Source organism: Pseudophryne corroboree, chromosome 4, assembly GCF_028390025.1.
Source record: "Pseudophryne corroboree isolate aPseCor3 chromosome 4, aPseCor3.hap2, whole genome shotgun sequence".
Classification (NCBI taxonomy): domain Eukaryota; kingdom Metazoa; phylum Chordata; class Amphibia; order Anura; family Myobatrachidae; genus Pseudophryne; species Pseudophryne corroboree.
The window spans coordinates 450,145,153-450,167,781 of record NC_086447.1 but is presented as its reverse complement, the minus strand read 5'-3'; the positions used below and the strand labels follow the sequence as shown (position 1 = coordinate 450,167,781).

The window sequence follows — 22,629 nt, the reverse complement described above, 5'->3', positions numbered from 1 at the left end:
TCAAATCCACAGATTTGACTGGTTTTAAACCAATGTGTTTTGAGGAATCCCAGAACTACGTTGAGATCCCACAGTGCCACTGGAGGCACAAAAGGGGGTTGTATATGCAATACTCCCTTGACAAACTTCTGGACTTCAGGAACTGAAGCCAATTCTTTCTGGAAGAAAAATCGACAGGGCCGAAATTTGAACCTTAATGGACCCCAATTTGAGGCCCATAGACACTCCTGTTTGCAGGAAATGCAGGAATCGACCGAGTTGAAATTTCTTCGTGGGGCCTTCCTGGCCTCACACCACGCAACATATTTTCGCCACATGTGGTGATAATGTTGTGCGGTCACCTCCTTTCTGGCTTTGACCAGGGTAGGAATGACCTCTTCCTGAATGCCTTTTCCCTTAGGATCCGGCGTTCCACCGCCATGCCGTCAAACGCAGCTGCGGTAAGTCTTGGAACAGACATGGTACTTGCTGAAACAAGTCCCTTCTTAGCGGCAGAGGCCATAAGTCCTCTGTGAGCATCTCTTGAAGTTCCGGGTACCAAGTCCTTCTTGGCCAATCCGGAGCCATGAGTATAGTTCTTACTCCTCTACGTCTTATAATTCTCAGTACCTTAGGTATGAAAAGCAGAGGATGGAACACATACACCGACTGGTACACCCACGGTGTTACCAGAACGTCCACAGCTATTGCCTGAGGGTCTCTTAACCTGGCGCAATACCTGTCCCGTTTTTTGTTCAGACGGGACGCCATCATGTCCACCTTTGGTAATTCCCAACGGTTTACAATCATGTGGAAAACTTCCCCATGAAGTTCCCACTCTGCCGGGTGGAGGTCGTGCCTACTGAGGAAGTCTGCTTCCCAGTTTCCATTCCCGGAATGAAACACTGCTGACAGTGCTATCACATGATTTTCCGCCCAGCGAAAAGTCCTTGCAGTTTTTGCCATTGCCCTCCTGCTTCTTGTGCCGCCCTGTCTGTTTACGTGGGCGACTGCCGTGATGTTTTTCCCACTGGATCAATACCGGCTGACCTTGAAGCAGAGGTCTTGCTAAGCTTAGAGCATTATAAATTTACCCTTAGCTATATTTATGTGGAGAAAAGTCTCCAGACTTGATCACACTCCCTGGAAATTTTTTCCTTGTGTGACTGCTCCCCAGCCTCTCGGGCTGGCCTCCGTGGTCACCAACATCCAAAACTGAATGCCGAATCTGCGGCCCTCTAGAAGATGAGCACTCTGTAACCACCACAGGAGAGACACCCTTGTCCTTGGATATAGGGTTATCCGCTGATGCATCTGAAGATGCGATCCGGACCATTTGTCCAGCAGATCCCACTGAAAAGTTCTTGCATGAAATCTGCCGACTGGAATTGCTTCGAAGGAAGTCACCATTTTTTTACCATGGCCCTTGTGCAATGATGCACTGATTTTAGGAGGTTCCTGACTAGCTCGGATAACTCCCTGGCTTTCTCTTCCGGGAGAAACACCTTTTTCTGGACTGTGTCCAGAATCATCCCTAAGCACAGGAGACTTGTTGTCGGGATCAGCTGCGATTTTGGAATATTTAGAATCCACCCCTGCTGTTGTAACAGTATCCGAGATAGTGCTACTCCGACCTCCAACTGTTCCCTGGACTTTGCCCTTATCAGGAGATCGTCCAAGTAAGGGATAATTAAGACGCCTTTTCTTCGAAGAAGAACCATCATTTCGGCCATTACCTTGGTAAAGACCCGGGGTGCCGTGGACAATCCAAACGGCAGCGTCTGAAACTGATAGTGACAGTTCTGTACCACGAACCTGAGGTACCCTTAGTGATAAGGGCAAATTTGGGACATGGAGGTAAGCATCCCTGATGTCTCGGGACACCATATAGTCCCTTTCTTCCCGGTTCGTTATCACTGCTCTGAGTGACTCCATCTTGATTTGAACCTTTGTAAGTGTTCAAATTTTTTTTTTTTTTTTAGATTTAGAATAGGTCTCACCTAGCCTTCTGGCTTCAGTACCACAATATAGTGTGGAATAATACCCCTTTTCTTGTTGTAGGAGGGGTAATTTAATTATCACCTGCTGGGACTACAGCTCGTGAATTGTTTCCCATACTGCCTCCTTGTCGGAGGGAGACCTTGGTAAAGCAGACTTCAGGAGCCTGCGCAGGGGAAACGTCTCGACATTCCAATCTGTACCCCTGGGATACTACTTGTAGGATCCAGGGGTCCTGTACGGTCTCAGCGTCATGCTGAGAGCTTGTCAGAAGCGGTGGAACGCTTCTGTTCCTGGGAATGGGCTGCCTGCTGCAGTCTTCTTCCCTTTCCTCTATCCCTGGGCAGATATGACTCTTATAGGGACGAAAGGACTGAAGCTGAAAAGACGGTGTCTTTTTCTGCAGAGATGTGACTTAGGGTAAAAACGGTGGATTTTCCAGCAGTTGCCGTGGCCACCAGGTCCGATGGACCGACCCCAAATAACTCCTCTTCCTTTATACGGCAATACACCTTTGTGCCGTTTGGAATCTGCATCACCTGACCACTGTCGTGTCCATAAACATCTTCTGGCAGATATGGACATCGCACTTACTCTTGATGCCAGAGTGCAAATATCCCTCTGTGCATCTCGCATATATAGAAATGCATCCTTTAAATGCTCTATAGTCAATAAAATACTGTCCCTGTCAAGGGTATCAATATTTTTAGTCAGGGAATCCGACCAAGCCACCCCAGCTCTGCACATCCAGGCTGAGGCGATCGCTGGTCGCAGTATAACACCAGTATGTGTGTATATACTTTTTATGATATTTTCCAGCCTCCTGTCAGCTGGCTCCTTGAGGACGGCCCTATCTATAGACGGTACCGCCACTTGTTCTGATAAGCGTGTGAGCGCCTTATCCACCCTAAGGGGTGTTTCCCAACGCGCCCTAACTTCTGGCGGGAAAGGGTATACCGCCCATATTTTCTATCGGGGGGAACCCACGCATCATCACACACTTCATTTAATTTATCTGATTCAGGAAAAACTACGGTAGTTTTTTCACATCCCACATAATACCCTCTTTTGTGGTACTTGTAGTATCAGAAATATGTAACACCTCCTTCATTGCCCTTAACGTGTGGCCCTAATAAGGAATACGTTTGTTTATTCACCGTCGACACTGGATTCAGTGTCCCTGTCTGTGTCTGTGTCGACCGACTAAAGTAAACGGGCGTTTTAAAACCCCTGACGGTGTTTTTGAGACGTCTGGACCGGTACTAATTGTTTGTCGGCCGTCTCATGTCGTCAACCGACCTTGCCGCGTGTTGACATTATCACGTAATTCCCTAAATAAGCCATCCATTCCGGTGTCGACTCCCTAGAGAGTGACATCACCATTACAGGCAATTGCTCCGCCTCCTCACCAACATCGTCCTCATACATGTCGACACACACGTACCGACACACAGCACACACACAGGGAATGCTCTGATAGAGGACAGGACCTACTAGCCCTTTGGAGAGACAGAGGGAGAGTTTGCCAGCACACACCAAAAACGCTATAATTATATAGGGACAACCTTATATAAGTGTTTTCCCTTATAGCATCTTTTTTATATATTTTTAACGCCAAATTAGTGCCCCCCCCTCTCTGTTTTAACCCTGTTTCTGTAGTGCAGTGCAGGGGAGAGCCTGGGAGCCTTCCCTCCAGCCTTTCTGTGAGGGAAAATGGCGCTGTGTGCTGAGGAGATAGGCCCCGCCCCTTTTTCGGCGGCCTCGTCTCCCGCTCTTAACGGATTCTGGCAGGGGTTAAATATCTCCATATAGCCCCCGGAGGCTATATGTGAGGTATTTTTAGCCAAAAATAGGTTTTCATTGCCTCCCAGGGCGCCCCCCTCCCAGCGCCCTGCACCCTCAGTGACTGCCGTGTGAAGTGTGCTGAGAGGAAATGGCGCACAGCTGCAGTGCTGTGCGCTACCTTAAGAAGACTGAGGAGTCTTCATGCCGCCGATTCTGGACCTTCTTCTTGTTTCAGCATCTGCAAGGGGGCCGGCGGCGAGGCTCCGGTGACCATCCAGGCTGTACCTGTGATCGTCCCTCTGGAGCTAATGTTCAGTAGCCAAAGAAGCCAATCCATCCTGCACGCAGGTGAGTTCACTTCTTCTCCCCTAAGTCCCTCGTTGCAGTGATCCTGTTGCCAGCAGGACTCACTGTAAAATAAAAAACCTAAGCTAAACTTTTCTAAGCAGCTCTTTAGGAGAGCCACCTAGATTGCACCCTTCTCGGCCGGGCACAAAAATCTAACTGAGGCTTGGAGGAGGGTCATAGGGGGAGGAGCCAGTGCACACCACCTGATCCTAAAGCTTTACTTTTTGTGCCCTGTCTCCTGCGGAGCCGCTATTCCCCATGGTCCTTTCAGGAACCCCAGCATCCACTAGGACGATAGAGAAATGTATATACTGTATTTATACATTTGTCTTTTATTTTAAAATACACATTTCTCAGCAGTCATACCCAGGATTAGAACCCATGACCTGTTACACTAACAGCAGACACTTTACTGATGGAGTTTTTTGCTCCTGTAGAGGAAGCATGAGAATTCTAACTATATGAAGTTACGAGTAATTGTCAGAGAAGTATCTTCATATAGTTAGAATTCTTATATTTCCTATACAGGAGCAAACAACTTCATCAGTAAGGTGTCTGCTTCCAGTGTAATAGGTTGTGGTTTCTAATCCTGGGTGTGGCACTTGTAAAATGTGTATATTCAGTATAATAAAGAGGGTGTGATTTGTAAGGTGCAGGGACCAGTGAGGAAGTCGGCCACTGAAAAGACAGCCGCAGGTATCAATTAACTTAATTCAATGGTGCCACAGAATGGGAGGAGAGGTGCCCCCCTTCAGAGCAGGAGCCCGGCGGCAGAGGACTCCGTTGCCTCCCAGAGTTCTGCCTCTGGATTATTACAAATCTCTATGCTAGGGAGCAATGTGTCTTTTTCAAGTTCTTTTTTACTCAAATGGGCATCGAACCTGCTTCCAGGACGGGTGGGCGGAGTGACTTTTTTTTCTTCTTCTTTCTCTCTTCCCTTCTTTCGTATAGATCTTCAGTTCTCCTATTGGTTCTTCTAAATTTTAGTTTATTTTCACTTCTTAATAATGGAGGCAGATATAACATGTGCAGAGAGAGTTAGATTTGGGTGTGGTGTGTTCAATCTGCAATCTAATTTGCAGTGTAAAAATAAAGCAGCCAGTATTTACCCTGCACAGAAACAATATAACCCACCCAAATCTAACTCTTTCTGCACATGTTATATCTGCCTCCCCTGCAGTGCACATGGTTTTGCCCAGTTGCTATCAAAAATCCTGCTGCGATCAACTTGGAATTACCCCCAATATTTGTACGGATCGGATTATATTTGTGATATGTCAATTTCCATATGGATTCCAGTTTGTGTAATGCTAATTTCTTTGTACTTTGGAATGTTATGCTATATCCTATATACATTGTGTCTCGCAAACCCGTACTACATGATATTTGTTTTGGTGAAAATCTTTCAATAAAGAACAATTTGCAAGAAAAAAAAAAAGTTTGTAGGCTGTAACATTTACATGCAAGTGGAATGGATCACAACAATGAAAGTGTTGCAGAATCATTAATCAGGTTACAAAAAACAAAACAAGGAAAACCACAAAACCAAAAAAGTTAAAGAAATTTTTACTCCACAAGTTTAAAGACACTTACACACCCTTTGCCAAACAGTAAGGTACATTTAGAAGGATCATTTGAAAACATTCAAGGGGAAAGACTACTTTTGCAAGGCACTGCTGCTTTCAGAACACCACAAACTATGTTTCTCTGTTTGTACTGTCCACTTTGTGCGATGGTTACTCTCTGGTAGCATAACTTAACAGGAAGCAACTGCCCACTCCACTTCATGGACAGCACAACATTCAGAAGAGACTTCGATTTAAGTAGATTTTAGACAGATAGATACTTATTTGGAATATTTGCTGAAATTTATCTGGAAGGTGGTGAATAAATTTGATATAGCTGATTGACTGAGGGACAGCATAATATTGACATTCAGAAGCAATTCATACACATTCACACAAGAAAAAAAAAGTAGAGAAACTGCACATAAAAATGTACAAAAGGTATATAAAGAACGATGACATAAAGATCTAATTTCACCAACACTTTTGAGAAACATGTTTTTAACCACCCCAAATGATTCCACCCCACAGCATTCTATAAAATGGAAGTGTAGATAGTATAGTTTCTGTGGGTAAAGTGCTCAGCATGAGGCAGATGCTGCTCCACTACTCGACTCCCGGCCTCTGTCAGAGGAACCAGAATTATTCTCTTCTTCCGTTTGTTTCACTGTCTTCCAGTCTTCACGAACATGATCCATCATGTCTGGATTAAAAATAACATCCAATGCTGTCATTGCCAATGATTTGGCAGTCCGAAGTGTGTAAAATTGAGCATCTTTTGAGCCTATACAAGAAAAAGGCAACAGAAAATGTAAGAAAATAATCTGTATTTACACTGCAGCTATTTAGAATAGATCAACAAAGCCATAGGTTCTCAAACTCAGTTCACATGCCCCTAAACAGTTCATGTTTTCCAGGTCTGTTCACAGAATCACAAGTATAATATTTAGCTCCAACTATGGGACTTTTAAAATGTGCCAGTGAGTAACAAGTAGACTTAGAAAATGTGACCTGTTTGGTGTCCCAAAGAGAGTTAGAGAACCACTGAACAAAGATATATTCTCTAATTAGATTTGCAAAATACTTTAACACTTAACTTACCATGACTGCTGAAAATGGTTGGGATTAATTTGCCGGCAGTCAGAATACCGACAGTGGCATCCCAAAGATCATAATCCCAACATGGGAAGGTAAGTATACTTCCCACCCCCACCTCCCTAACCCCCTTCCTGGTACCTAAACCTAGCCCCCTGGGGCCACAGCCTAACCCTCCCCGCAGCCTAAACCTAATTCCACCCCATGCTTACCTGTCCCGAGTCCAACTGGCTTGTTGCTCGGCATCCTGGCTGTCAGGTTTCTGGTGCAGGGATGGTGTACATATTCCGGATGCCTGTGTCTGCATTCCGAATAGTGTCGGGATTCTGACAGCCGGTATCCCGACAGCCGCTTAAAAATCTACTATTTTTTTTTTTATTGTAAAGATCAAATTTAACAGATTTTGTATTCAAATACAAACTGTAGGTAGAGCTTTTGGATCGCAGGTAAAGTTGAACATACTGTATGTGCTTGAATATTAAATACGGACCTGAATTCCACATGCACAAACACAAAAAACAACAAAAAACAAAACCTTACATCCTTATGGCAGAGTTGCCCGCATCTCCCACTTTTTACTAAAAATAAAAAAACTATACCTATTTAGAGATGTAGCTTTAATAAATAATAATAGATACATTTAGTAAATGATGGAAAAAATGCATCTGATGCAATATTGAATTTCTCAATAAAAAATGTGTCTGACGAACAGTTCAGTCTACCGATAGATTATCATACTTTATTATAATTTCAACCAGCCGAATATAAGGCCAAAAATAGTTGAACACTGTTGAAGTGTGGATAGAGACAAGGGCCCTGTACGAGGAGGTCTGGTAGTTGAGGAAGTAAAAAAAGAGGACGCTCTGTTGATAGACCCAACAGGTCTGAGAACCAATGCCGTCTGGGCCACACCGGAGGGACTAGAAGTAGTATTCCTCCTTCTTGCTCGAACTTCCGCAGGACCCTGGGCAGGAGTGACACTGGAGGGAACATGTAAGGCACCCAAAAGTTCCATGGAATGGCTACTGCATCCATGAATGCTGCTTGAGGATACCTGGTCCTTGATCCGAAGACCGGAACTTTGTGATTGTGTCAAGACGCCATCAGTTCTACATCTGGTAGGCCCCATGTGTCCATTAGGAGTTGAAAGACTTCCGGATGAAGACTCCACTCTCTGGCGTGCACGTCCTGGCGACTGAGGAAGTCCACTTCCCAGTTTAGGACCCCCGGAATGAACACTGCCAATATTGCTGGCAGATGGTGTTCTGCCCATTGAAGGATTTTTGACACTTCCAACATTGCTATGCGGCTTCGAGTGCCGCCTTGATGGTTGATGCATGCCATTGTGGTGGCGTTGTCTGACCGTACTTAAACAGGCCTGTTCTGTACCAGAGGCAGGGCGAGAGTTAACGCATTGAACACTGCCCGCAGTTCCAAAATGTTTATCAGGAAGAGGGACTCCTCCTTGGTCCAATTACCCTGGAAAGAGTGTTGCTCCAACAACGCACCCCATCCCCACAGACTGGCACCTGTCATCAGCAGGACCCAGTCGAGGATACAGAAGGGACGGCCCCTGCTCAATTGCTGGTCCTGGAGCCACCAGGTCAGCGTTTGACGAACCTCCGGACCATGTGAGATCTGATCCGATGAGGTAAGCCGTCCCACTTGGAAAGAATTAACCTCTGCAGAGGGCGGAAATGAAATTGAGCGTACTCTACCATGTCGAATGCCGACACCATCAGGCCAAGTACTTTCATCGATGAGTGTATCAACACACTGGGGCGACAGAGAAAGCATCTTATCCTGTCCTGAAGCTTCAGGACTTTCTCCAGAGACAGGAACAGATGTTGACTGTGTATGTCCAGGAGTGCCCCCAGGTGCACCATGTTCTGAGCTGGGACCAGCGAGGATTTCTTCCAACTGATGAGCCACCCATGGGCTTGTAGGAAGCTTACAGTTGTAGATGACTGAGGAGGACATCGTGGGAGTTTGCCAGGATCAGCAAGTCGTCCAGATACGGTAGGATTCTGACTCCCTGGCGACGGAGATGTGCCGTCATTACGGCCATGACCTTGGTGAAGATCCGAGGAGACGTAGCCAGTCCAAATGGCAGAGCCTGGAACTGATAATGTAGATTGCCAATTGCAAACCGCAGATACTGCTGATGTGACTTGGCAATAGGTATATGCAGGTACGCATCCTGAATATCCAGGGATACCATATAGTCTCCGGGTTCCAGCGCCAGCACAATTGAGAGCAACATCTCCATACGGAACGTGGACACTCTCACAAACTTGTCTAGTGATTTGAGGTTGAGTATAGGCCAGAATGGTTTCGGGACTAGATACAGGGTCGACTACCACTCCTGTATCCAGAGTTTGCGACTTTAGTGGATCCAAAGGGATGACCGTGGTGCAAAGCTGGCAAGGGGGACGTCTCTTGAAAGAGACTGCGTACCCGTGAGAGACAGTTCCTCGCACCCATGCATCTGAAGTGGTCTTTACCCAGACCTGGGTGAACTGCAGAAGTTGGCCTTCCACCCTGAGGTTCCCCAGAGGGAGGCCCGCCCCGTCATGCGGCAGGCTTGTCTTGTTTAGAAGCAGGCTGACGGGCCGCCCAGGACTGCTTTGCCTTGGGCTTTGTGGTTTCGGAAGCACGAGATTGTCTTGAGAATGCCTGACCTTTTGCTTTCCCTTGAGGTCGAAAGGAATGAAAAGTGGTATGTTTTGCCTTCTGTGAAGGAGGATTAGTATTTGGGAGAAAGGCAGTCTTAGCAGCCGCCATGTTCAGACACAATTTTATTTAAGTCTTCCCCAATCAAGATGTCTCCTTTAAAAGGGAGTACCTCCAAGGTCTTTTTGGAGTCCAGGTCCACCTTACATGACCTCAACCACAGAATGCGGTGAGCCAGGACAGACGTAGTCGACGCCTTGGCCGCCAACACACCCGCCTCAGAGGACGCCTCTTGAATATAATAAGAGGCGGTGGTGATGTGAGACAGGTATTGTCTGGCATTGTTAGATATATCCTCGGGCAGCTCTCCCTCTAATGTCTGAACCCATGCTTCAATACCTTTAGCAGCCCAGGAGGCAGCAATAGTGGGTCTATGTACAGCACCTGTCAGGGAGTAAATAGATTTTAGGCATCCCTCCACATGCTTATCTGTCGGTTCTTTCAGTGACTGACAGTGGTGACAGGCAGAGTGGATGACACCACTGGCGGGTGACATGAGAATCCAACGGCGGTGAATTTTCCCACTTGTTACATAACTCTGCCTGGAGAGGATAGTGAGCTAAGGCCCGTTTGGAGAGAGGGATTTTTATCCCTGGATTAGACCAGGGTTCCTGCCTGATGTCTACCAAGTGGTCAGAAGAGGGTAATAGATTTTTAGCCATTCTGCCACTTAAGCATGTCAGTTTTCTTGGTGACAATAGTGGAATCCTCATCATCAGTGATTTGTAGGATTTGCTTAATAGCAACCACTAGAGAAGGGACGTCAACTTGCAATGTAGAATCCTCATCAGAAACGCCTGATTCAGTATGTTTCCCCTCCTCTTCCAATGAAACGTCTGAGAGATTTGTGGATTTTGAGGAGGAAGCAGCCCGCTTAGATGACCCAGAGACACGGGATTGACCTGGGGTAGATTTTTGTCTGACCAAGGAACTGCTGCAACTGGTTAGACAGGTTGTCCGCCCAAGGCGGATTGACCATAGGGACTATTTGAGGCTGTAATGGCACAGGTGGTCCCATAGGGGGCATTAGGCGTTCCAATAGAGTACCCAGTAGATTTGGGCATGCGGCCCAGGGTGGCTCTTGATTGGTTACAGGAGCCGCGGACTGACTAGGGGAGTATGGCACATACACATGTAGCCACCTTTATCTTGACTGGCTGAGGCGTTTGTCCCGATCGAGCATACGCAGCGTACCGGGGAGTAGGGAGGCGCGCCTAGTCACAGAGAGGCGTACCTAATCGCATGAGGCAGACAGAGCGTTTGGCGTTACCTTTACGTGTAATACCTGCAATCATCCACCAGATGTCGCTTTTTACAATCACCACTGCGCATGCGTGTGGTCTCCCGTAAAATACAATACTGAAATATATAATAAGGACTACTTTACTAAGGCGTCTCATTACGCTGCATACAGTAAATACTCATTAAGCTGCATTATTTTATACAGTATATATGGTACAGACGCAAATAGAACAGCATGCAGTATATGATCCATCTACAGTACTTTATGAATATGTGAGCGTCCAAGTCCCGCAGACAAAACAACATAAAACCAGTAGTGTACACTGTTGCAAATGGACGTGTTAGAAGTTCACTATTGCCTCTTGAGATTAGGAATTTTGTACAGTATGTTAGCGCCCTAATCCCATAGCCATTACAGCATAATCAAAACCAATGGATTTATTAATCTGTCTGCGGCGAAGTGGTGAAGTGTTCCGCTTCCTATACTCAGAGTCCCGAGTTCGATTCCTAAAGTACGAATGCATGTTAGTTTTTTCCAGACACTTTATTATTATTTTTATTCACATAAACCAGGGCAAAGCTGCAGGAGCGGTTCTACTGTTAAGGTTCTATACACCGTACAGTACACATACAATTCTGTAGCAGGGCAGACTCAATAGAAACGGCTACCACCTATGACTCCTTCCCCACGGAGGCCCTAGGCTACGGAGCAAGTAACAGTCCAGATTTTGCAGGCTATGGGGCAATGCTGTAGGAGCGTCACAATCCCCTAGCTAAAATACACAGGGGCGATAGGAATAAGCGAGGTCTATGCACATTACGGTACACCGGACTCAATCGCATAGCACACTGGCAAAATGGCCGCCGCCCCTGAACCCCCACTACATGGCAGGCAGCGCTCGGATATGGAGTGAGAGATGGCATAAGTTTGCAGGCTACGGGGCAATGCTGAAGGAGCGTCACAGTCCCCTAGCCAAAATTCACAGGGGCGATAAAGATAAGCGAGGTCTATGCACATTACATTACACCGGGCTCGATCGCATAGCAAACTGACAAAACACAAGTTTTACATAAAGCAGGGCAAAGCTGCAGGAGAGTTTCTACTGTCAAGGTTCTATGCACCATACGGTACACATACAATTCTATAGCAGGACAGACTCAATTGAAATGGCTACCGCCTGTGACTCCTAGCTCCATGGAGGCACTCGGCTATAGAGCAAGTAACAGCACAGATTTTGCAGGCTACGGGGCAATGCTGAAGGAGCGTCAGAATCCCCTAGCTAAAACACACAGGGGCGATAGGGATAAGCGAGGTCTATGCACATAATGATACACCGGACCCCATCGTATCGCAAAGTGACAAAATGTCCGAGGCACATGAACCCCTGCCTTGTGGCAGTACTCAGCTATGGAGCGAGCAATGGCATAGGTTTTGCAGGCTACGGGGTAATGCTGAAGGAGCGTCAGAATTCCCTAGCTAAAATACACAGGGGTGATAGGGATAAGCGAGGTCTATGCACATAACGATACACCACAAAGTTCCCCATGGTTTTGATTATGCCTTTTCTTTGAACACGGTATTTTCCACTGCCTCGCCCTACCCCCATCCCACTTTCCCCTTCCCCCCTGGGAGCCTGCAAAGTACATGCAGTAGACAGGGAGGGAGTTCCGATCAGGTTACAAGACACGTGCAACAGTATACTACTGTATGTAGGAAAATCCCCCACCCACTCTGATTTATGTGAAACCTGTGTGCACCCTTCCATATATAGAGAGATAAAAGCTCCTCCCTAAGTTCCTGGTTGCCAAATCTCCGTCCTTAGTATCTCTGTATAGTATTTTCTATTAGGGTACTAATTAGCACGAACAGCTAAATAGTACCCTAATAGAACATACTGTACAGAGATATTAAGTATGGTGATTTGTCATCCAGGAACTTACTGAGGAGCTTTTATCTCTCTCCATTATACATAGAAAGATTAAACTTGCCGCTGTACGTTACAAGCTGTCCGTGCTAATTAGTACCCTAATAGAACATACTGTACAGAGATACTAAGTACGGTGATTTGGCATCTAGTTAAAAGCTGTTCGTGCTAATTAGTACACTAGTAGAACATACTGTACAGAGATACTAAGGACGGTGATTTGGCATCTAGGAACTTAGGGAGGAGCTTTTATCTCTCCATTATACATAGAAAGATTAAACTTGCCACTGTAATTTACAAGCTGTTCGTGCTAATTAGTACACTAGAAGAACATACTGGGGTATCGGACTCATACAGTACTTGCATTTCAAAAGCACGGCATTTTCCACCGCCTCCCGCTAGCCCATCGCCCTTCCCCCCTGGGAGCCTGCACAGGTCATGCAGTAAACAGGGAGGGAGTTATTCACATAAACCAGGGCAAAGCTGCAGGAGCGGTTGTACTGTTAAGGTTCTATGCACCATACGGTACACATACAATTCTGTAGCAGGGCAGACTCAATTGAAATGGCTACCGCCTGTGACTCCTTGCCCCATGGAGGCCCTCGGCTATGGACCAAGTAACAGCACAGATTTTGTAGGTCACGGGGCAATGCTGAAGGAGCGTCAGAATCCCCTGGTCGATAGGGATAAGCGAGGTCTATGCACTTAACGATACCCCAGACCCCATTGCATCACAAAGTGACAAAATGTCCAAGGCACATGAACATCCACCTTGTGTCAGCACTCAGCTATGGAGCGAGTGATGACATAGGTTTTGCAGGCTTCGGGGCAGTGCTGAAGGAGCGTCGGAATCCCCTAGCTAAAATACACAGGGGTGATAGGGTTAAGTGAGGTCTATGCACATAATGCTACAAGAAGGGGGGTCATGTGCCTCGGACATTTTGTCACTTTGTGATGCGATGGGGTCTGGTGTATCGTTATGTGCATAGACCTCGCTTATCCCTATCGACCCTGTGTATTTTAGCTAGGGGATTCTGACGCTCCTTCAGCATTGGCCCATTCTTTGAACACAGTATTTTCCACTGCCTCGCCCTACCCCCATCCCACTTTCCCCTTCCCCCCTGGGAGCCTGCACAGTTCATGCAGTAGACAGGGAGTTCCGATCAGGTTACAAGACAAGATTTATGTGAAACCTGTGTGCACCCTTCCATTGAATGTATAACAAAGAAAAAAAAATTTAATAAAGTGAATGTCATGGGAACTCGGACGCTCATACTGTACATGTATTTCAAAAGCACGGTGTTTATGCATTGTACATATTTCCTTTTGCACAATTAGTTGCGTCTCCATACACAATCTTGCGTCTGCATACACAAGTGTTTTAACATGTTCGTTTGTGTCTGTATAAACGATTAATTCATATTGAGAACTCTCACCGTCTGAACATTGGTCACCATCTATTAACATTACAGTCGTCACTGACCATTTGCCAGAGCTGTAGATCAATCCGCCGCTATACGATCGAAAGTACTGGATTTAGTGGAGCATTAGCCACCCAGTGGTGGAGATGTATAATGCATGCTGAGTATCTAGAATCGCCTCAACGCGCCTGCCTGTGATTAAACGTCCGTCTAGGCGGAGAATCGGTCAAGTTAAAGGTGGCTACATCTGTAGTACACAGACCATCATACACAGCTTCCCCCTTTGGTAAATCCTTGGCGCATACTCTGCATGATGCAGGAGCGTCCAGACTAACTCCCCTTTCTGTTACACATTGCACACAAATGCAACACAGAGCGGTTTAGTAGGATGAAGCCAGACAGAGTATAATACCTGCGAATAAATCCGATAATATGTGACTGAGGGAGTCATTCCGAGTTGATCGCTAGCTGCTTTCGGTCGCTGCGTAGCGATCAGGCAAATAATCGTCACTTCTGCACATGCGTACTATTACAATGAACGATGTAGTTTCACACAAGGTATAGCAAAGCTTTTCAGTCGTACTGGTGGCCGCAGAGTGATTGACAAGAAGAGGGCGTTCCTGGGTGGCAACTGACCGTTTTCAGGGAGTGTGCGAAAAAACGCAGGCGTGCTAGGAAAAACGCAGGCGTGGCTGGCCGAACACAGGGCGTGTTCATGACGTCAAAACAGAAACTGAACAGTCTGAAGTCATCGCAAGCGCTGAGCAGGTCTGAAGCTACTCTGAAACTGCACAAAATTATTTTGTAGCCGCTCTGCGATCCTTTCGTTTGCACTTCTGCTAAGCTAAAATACACTCCCAGTGAGAGGCGGCATAGCGTTTGCACGGCTGCTAAAAACTGGTAGCGAACGAACAACTCGGAATGACCAGAGTCCCCAGTACACAACACCTGCGAATAAATCTGGTATTATGTGACTGAGTACACAGTAGAATACACGTCATAGGTAAATTCTGTGACGCACTATATACACGACCCTGACGCACCTAGTCCCTTAGGGTACAGAATATAGTGATAGATCTCTGGGAAACACTGAAAGTGAAACCTCACTGCAGATACAGGCACACACAGTCACATTAGCAATGCATGTAATTATTATAGTACAATAAAACTGCACTGAACACACCATAACACACAGCGCGGTCCTAGACCGGAGGTATACATCAGAATACTTGTACAATATATTCTGTATCGATACACTTTTTCTTAACTAACACGGTCTGTATAAAGACATGTATAATACTCAAGTGTTTGTAAAGTCACAGAGCTTTATACAGGCTGCTTTACAAGGGAGCCCTTGCCCTGCAGTCCCGGAGACCAGCTGCAGCTATACCCAAGATGGCGCCCAACGTTTCAGTCAGGGAGTGAGGGAGAGTGTGAGGAAGCTCCAGGGTGGGAAACTCTGCAGTAGATGTCGCCCTGGGCCAGGGAGTGGCTACAGGTCAAGCGCCGACTCCCCTATGCTGGGCCTCACCCTCGGTACTATGGAGCCTTATTAACAGGGGCATTAGCACACCCGACCTGTACTCCTATGCCCTGGCGGATATAGTGGGGTCCCTGCTCGGTGACAGTGTCCACGCCAGCGTCGCAGTCCGTCTCCCTAGACGTGTGATTGGAACAAGATTTAATGTCGGGTCCCGCCTGGGGGACCCTCTTATCTCCTCCCTGTAGCAGCCACGCGAACCACGCGTCTGCAACCGTGTGCCTAAAGCCAGAGTCTCCGCCGCAAGTACCCGGGAACAGGCCGCTGGAGTATGCGACGCCGCTTGGGAGGTGATGGAGCTGCAGCTCTGAAGTGTCACGATGGCATACAGTGCTGACAGCCCAGTTTTGAAGAAATTTTCTGCCAGAAAAAGCTTTTTCAGGGATGCCCAGTGCAGCCCTCCTGTTCACAGTGCCTGGAGGCGGGGTTACAGAGAAGGCCCCAATGCATCCTGGGACAGCCTAAAGCTTCAGCCTGTTGGTGCCTCTGGAACAAGATCCACTCTACACCCAATGTTTTCCCTGTGGAACACAGTGTACCCTGTTGCAGAAATATAATTGATTTCTTCATTATGTTCAAGTGCATAAAAAGGAAAGTATGTGTTTAACCTTTAAAAACCAAACACTACCGCATTTCTCTGAATGGGTGTGGTATAGAAGACCTAGTGTGTCTAGGTAGCCCGTCATTAGGTCAACAGGATCAAAAGTAATGAATGTTCAACATAAGTTGTTTTTTTGGGGGGGTTTTGGGTGTCATTTTGTATGTTTCATCACATGTGACCCAATCAGTGGAAAAGTGTACCATCGCGGGCTCGCCATATTTCAGGCAAGGTGGCTCGCTGCACTCGCCACAGGTTACTATTCTCAATCATAGTCCACGTGGACAGTAAATCAAGCAAAAGTTAAGAAAACATGTAAAGACCCACCCAAAGTGTGTGTCGACAATTTTCATGTCAACCTTTTGAACCTGTCAACCTTATGATGTCGGGTATATGGAGTCAACCTATACACTTTCAACCTAACATTCGGATACCCGACTGAATAATAGGTTGCATGGTTCTTATGTGGTATGTGTAATAAAGCCACTGTGTGGGAAGGGGCAAAGTAGGCAGACACTTTCTGCCTACTTTTGTGATGACAGAACAGTTTAGTTGGACAGAAGTTGGCTAGACTGATGCAAATGTTGGTTAGGAGTAGGGAGAACACTTCATGATTGTTTAGTTGGTCAAATAATCTTTCAGTTGGTTAGAAGGATGAAAAGCTGGATATTACTGTACATGCCCCACTTACGTCAACAACATTTTGAATCCAGTGTCTTTGGTGTAACCATTTAAAAGGCGTGGTCGCATGGTATGGAAGTGCTGCCAGCTGGGCTTTTACTGACATAATCACATCCCATGGTGTCTGCTCCACTGTACCCCAGCAATTTCAGAGGACATCTGTTGTGCACATGTGCAGAGCGGTGCTACTTTGTCACTTAGGCAGTAATATAGCAGTTTGTGACCGCCAACATCACTGCCAAATAAGCTTCTAGGAAAGCCGTGCAAACAGCATTCTGCTCATGCTGGTTAGAAAAGTAAAAATCAAGTGCATGACCAGCTCAGCTGTACTCTTCATTAGGGTGAAGGTGGTGGGGAGGGAGGTGTTAGTTCAACATAAGGTATCATTGCCTCCTAGGGGATTCGATGGACTGAATGAATTTGCTGCCACTGGGGTAAGGGGCTTATTCTTAGATAAGGACCAATGGACACTGGAGGTAGGAAGGGGTATGCAGTTCCCATTTCAACATTTAATTCATCACACTTGAAGTTGTAAAGCCAACACAGCTAAACTGCTGTAAATAACATTATTAAAGGTCCACATCCCATGTTTGATCTAATAGTATCTACATTCTCAGTGCTGACCTTTCAACTGTTTAACTCACATACTGATCCCGTGGCAGGTGGATGGGAATAATATCACTTGGGGACGAATTGCAACCAGGGGTGAGGTGCAACATTACTTTGGGGACCCGTTGATAGTGAAATTTAGATACTTTTTTTTTTTTTTTTTACTGATTTTTACATATATGGCCTGACATCCTGCAAAGGAGTTGCGGAAAACGAGACTCATGCGCAGCTAATAGTGTGACCACATATTTCTGCAGGCACGTGCATACACACTTCAATAGGGAAGCATGGAGAGTACGCAGGCTACGGCTAGTCATGGCAGGCTGCGGGTAATCGTTGCCAAATGTCTGCAGGCACGTGCGTACACACTTCAATAGGGAAGCATGGATAGTACGCAGGCTACGGCTAGTCATGGCAGGCTGCGGGTAATCGTTGCCAAATGTCTGCAGGCACGTGCGTACACACTTCAATAGGGAAGCATGGAGAGTACGCAGGCTACGGCTAGTCACGGCAGGCTACGGCTAGTCACGGCAGGCTGCGGGTAATCGCTGGCAAGCGACTACCCACAAGCTGACAGAGGACACATCTGTGAACAGAAAAAATAAAAAAGACATTTTTTGTCACTTTTGAATAGTAAAAGTAAGTTAAGCAGTTAATAGTGAATAAAACTCAAAAAATTAAAAGTAAAATTTTTAGGTGTAAAAAAAAAAAAGGAAAAGAAAAAATATAGGCGCAGATTTAACAACAAATTATATTCTTGTTATCACCTGTTAAGAATAATAAATGGTGCTCCAGCCAATCAGCTCATAATTGTCACTTTTCAAACACCTGACAGTTAGGAGCTCATTGGCTTGAGCACCATTTTAAAGCTTTAAAAGCATAAAGAGTGATAATAGGATTTTAATACCTACCGGTAAATCCTTTTCTCCTAGTCCGTAGAGGATGCTGGGGACTCCAAAAGGACCATGGGGTATAGACGGATCCGCAGGAGCTTGGGCACACTATAAAGACTTAAACTGGGTGTGAACTGGCTCCTCCCTCTATGCCCCTCCCCCAGACCTCAGTTAGAAAACTGTGCCCAGGAGAGACGGACATTTCGAGGAAAGAATTTTTCAATTTAACACAATGAGTGGTACACCAGCTCACACCACGACCATACCGCAAAGCATGGCATTCAATAGAATACCAGCCCACGGCATGAAAAAACATACAGCCATATGCTGAGAGAATAGGTAACACAACCTGTGTGTCAAGACAAACAATAATAATACACCGCACGCCCTGGCATGCACAACACCAGCAACAGCCGACAGAAAAGAAACACCCCAAGAGTGTAACCATAACCAATTACCGCAGCGACAGTACGCACTGGGACGGGCGCCCAGCATCCTCTACGGACTAGAAGAAAAGGATTTACCGGTAGGTATTAAAATCCTATTTTCTCTTACGTCCTAGAGGATGCTGGGGACTCCAAAAGGACCATGGGGTCTATACCAAAGCTCCAGACCGGGCGGGAGAGTGCGTACGACTCTGTAGCACCGATTGAGCAAACACGAGGTCCTCCCCAGCCAGGGTATCAAACTTGTAAACTTAGCAAAGTGTTTGAACCCGACCACGTAGCTGCTCGGCAAAGTTGAAGTGCCGAGAGCCCTCGGGCAGCCGCCCAAGATGAGCCCACCTTCCTAGTAGAATTGGTCTCCACCAACTACTGTAACGGCAATCCAGCCGTAGAACGAACACGCCGCATCGTAACACAGAACCAACGTGTAACAGACTGCATAGACGCAGGCGTCCTGAGCCAAAATGGCGACATAAATATTCAAAGCCCTGACTACATCGAGATACTTTGAATCAGCTAATGTCTAAGTAACCACCGGGATCAAAACAGGCTGATTTCTGCGAAACCCAGTAACCACTCTTGGCAGAATTATTAACCAAGTTCCCAAGTCCTCTCTATCCACATGGAAGATCAAACAGGACTCTTGTGAGACAAAGCCGCTACCTCCGACATCCGCCTTGCGGACGCCAAAGCCAATAGCATGACCACCTTCCAAGAGAGAATTTTCAACCAAACCTTTCACAAAAGGTTCCAACAGTGTGACACATGAAAACGCAACACCACGTCCAGGTCCCATGGTGCCAACGTGGGCACAAATGGAGGTTGGATGTACAGTACTCCTTTCACGAAGGTCCGAACTTCCGTAAAGGTTTGCCAATTCTTATTTGAAAGAAAATTTATAAGGCCAAAACTTCGCACTCAAAGGAGCCTAACTTTAAGCCTGCACCCACACCTGCTTTCCAAAAAATAATGGAGAAGAACGACCCAGGGGAATGTCTTCCGTAGTAGCCACCTTGAATTCACACCAAGACACCTATTTTCTCCAAACACGGTGGTAAGACCTTGCCGTTACTTCTTTCCAGTCTGAAGAAGTGTTGGAAAGACTTCACATGGGAATACATTTTCTGGCCAGGATATGGCGTTCAACCGGCACGCCGTCAAACGCATCCTCGGTAAGTATTGATACACGCCCGGATCAATCTGTAACAGTCCCTCACATAGAGGAAAGGACATGGATCTTCTACAAGTAAATCTTGAATAACTGGATACCAAGCGCTCCTTGGTGAGACCGGAACAATGAAGATCGTCTGAACCCTTGTTCTTCTTACGATTATCACCGTCCAAAAAGTGAAAACAGGGAAAATACATAAACTGACTGAAACACCCAAGGTGTCCCTATGACGTCCACCGCTACAGCATGAGTGTCCCCTGGCCCGGAACAATATCCCTGAGAACTCTCTTTGGGGCAAGACGCCAACATGTCCACCTGAGGCACTCCTCAAAGACCTGTCACTTCAGAGAAACTTCTCGATGGCGACTATATTTCTCCCGGACGGCGTTCGCGTCTGCAGAGGAATCTATTTCACTGTCATTCACCTCCGGAACGAAAACTACTAATATAGCATTTACCAGTCTTTCCACCCAGCGGAAAACTTCTTGGCCTCTGCCATTGCCGCTTTTCACCTCGTTCCGCCTTCTCGGCTTACATACACCACTGCTGTCCAGCCGTCCGACAGAATTAGCACGGGCAGATCCCGAAGCATATGTTCATTGAAAATATCTCTTAACACAAGAAGGCTTAATGCAGACAAGCTTCCCAGCTTGACCTTTTACTCTGGAAATACTTCCCATGCAAGGACTGCTCCCCAGTCTCGGAGATCTGCATGCACAGACACCAGGATCCCATTCTGGATTCCGAACCTTCGTCCCTCTATGAGGTGAGAACACAGCCAACACCACAGGAACGACATCCTGGCTATTAGGATTATAATTCCGGCGCATGTGTAGGGGAGACCCGGAGCACCTCCTAACTGGTCTCGTGAAACCACTGTCACTGACCTGGGTTCGGAGTGTTGAGAACTCGGGTGTTCTTCCGATGATCGGAAGGAGGAACCACAGCTGGGCCGGAGCAGGGATGGCCGGATGTAGGTTTTCCTCATGCAGAACTAGCCGTAGTAACTGGCGTATAATGCTGAGGAATTAAATGATGATTTGAGAACGATGGTGAAGCACACAGAAGAATGAAGAACTTGTGAGCGATGCTGAAGAGATGAATGAGGATTTGAGAATGATGGTGAAGCACACAGAAGAATGAAGAACTTGTGAGCGATGCTGAAGAAATGAATGAGGATTTGAGAACGATGGTGAAGCACACAGAAGAATGAAGAACTTGTGAGCGTTGCTGAAGAAATGAATGAGGATTTGAGAACGATGGTGAAGCACACAGAAGAATGAAGAACTTGTGGGCGTTGCTGAAGAAATGAATGAGGATTTGAGAACGATGGTGAAGCACACTGAAGAATGAAGAATTTGTGAGCGATGTTTGAAGAATGAGAAGCTTGTGAGCGATGTTGAAGAAATGAATGAGGATTTAAGATTCAGTGTAACTCTGGAAGTATGGAAGGCGTTCCACTTGGAGATATCATGTAATACAGGAAACACAGGAGGTGTCCCTTAAGAGAAACACTGTAACTCAGAGAATGTCCCACTGAGTGATACACTGTAACGCTGGTAGCACAGTGAATGTTCCACTGAGTGATACACTGTAACGCTGGTAGCACAGTGATTGTTCCACTGAGTGATACACTGTAACGCTGGTAGCACAGTGAATGTTCCACTAGGTGATACACTGTAACGCTGGTAGCACAGTGATTGTTCCACTGAGTGATACTCTGCAAACGCTGGTAGCACAAGGAATGTTCCACTGAGTGATACTCTGCAAACGCTGGAAGCACAAGGAATGTTCCACTGAGTGATACTCTGCAAACGCTGGAAGCACAAGGAATGTTCCACTGAGTGATACTCTGCAAACGCTGGAAGCACAAGGAATGTTCCACTGAGAGATGCTCTGCAAACGCTGGTACACAGGAGACGTTCAGTTAAAGAACTCACTGAACGCTGCTAGCACTGGTGATCATAGAAGAGACGATACTCAGGCAACGGAGCTCTGCACGGCGTCTTCCTTTGAACTTCCCGCTCTCTCCCAATTGGCGGAAGGGGCCGATGACGTCACTCGCCCACCACGCTCCCGTGAACGCCAGGCGCAATGGCGGCGCCCACACCCCGGGAACACGCCGGAGGCAGCGCCAGCAAGACGCAACAACCCGGTGCCCACCGGGAGCGGCGACCGCCGAGAGACCCAGTGCACCTGGAGCGGTAAGCGCGGCAGCCGCAGCGCCACGAGTGTGACAGTACCCCCTCCTCTAGGAGTGGCCCCTGGACACTTTCCTGGTTTCGTGGGATGCTTAGAATGAAAGATCCGGACTAGTCGGGGAGCAGTGACTTCAGAAGCTTTGACCCAGCTCCTCTCCTCAGGACCATAACCTTTCCATTCTACCAGATACTGTAAATTCTTGTGAAGATAACGAGAGTCAAGAATAGCTTTGATTTCAAATTCTGTTCCAGCTTCAGTCTCTACCGAGGTCGGCCTAGGAGACTCTGAATGGAACCGATTTAAGATGAGGGGACGAAGAAGAGAAACATGGAACGAATTTGGTACCCGAAAGTGGGAAGGCAACCCCAATTTGCAGACAACCGGGTTCAGGACTTGGA

At 46.7% G+C, this 22,629-nt stretch overlaps 1 protein-coding gene across 1 annotated transcript in view; it reads right to left on the bottom strand.

Moving 5' to 3' along the window:
- Positions 1 to 5,659: 5,659 nt before the first annotated feature.
- Positions 5,660 to 22,629, bottom strand: part of PM20D2 (peptidase M20 domain containing 2) — an 87,004-nt gene continuing 70,034 nt past the window's right edge. The window contains exon 7 of the mRNA XM_063916971.1: positions 5,660 to 6,459. Within this exon, the coding sequence (XP_063773041.1) occupies positions 6,257 to 6,459 (203 nt within the window). The 3' untranslated portion in view covers positions 5,660 to 6,256. The remainder of the gene's footprint in view (positions 6,460 to 22,629) is intronic.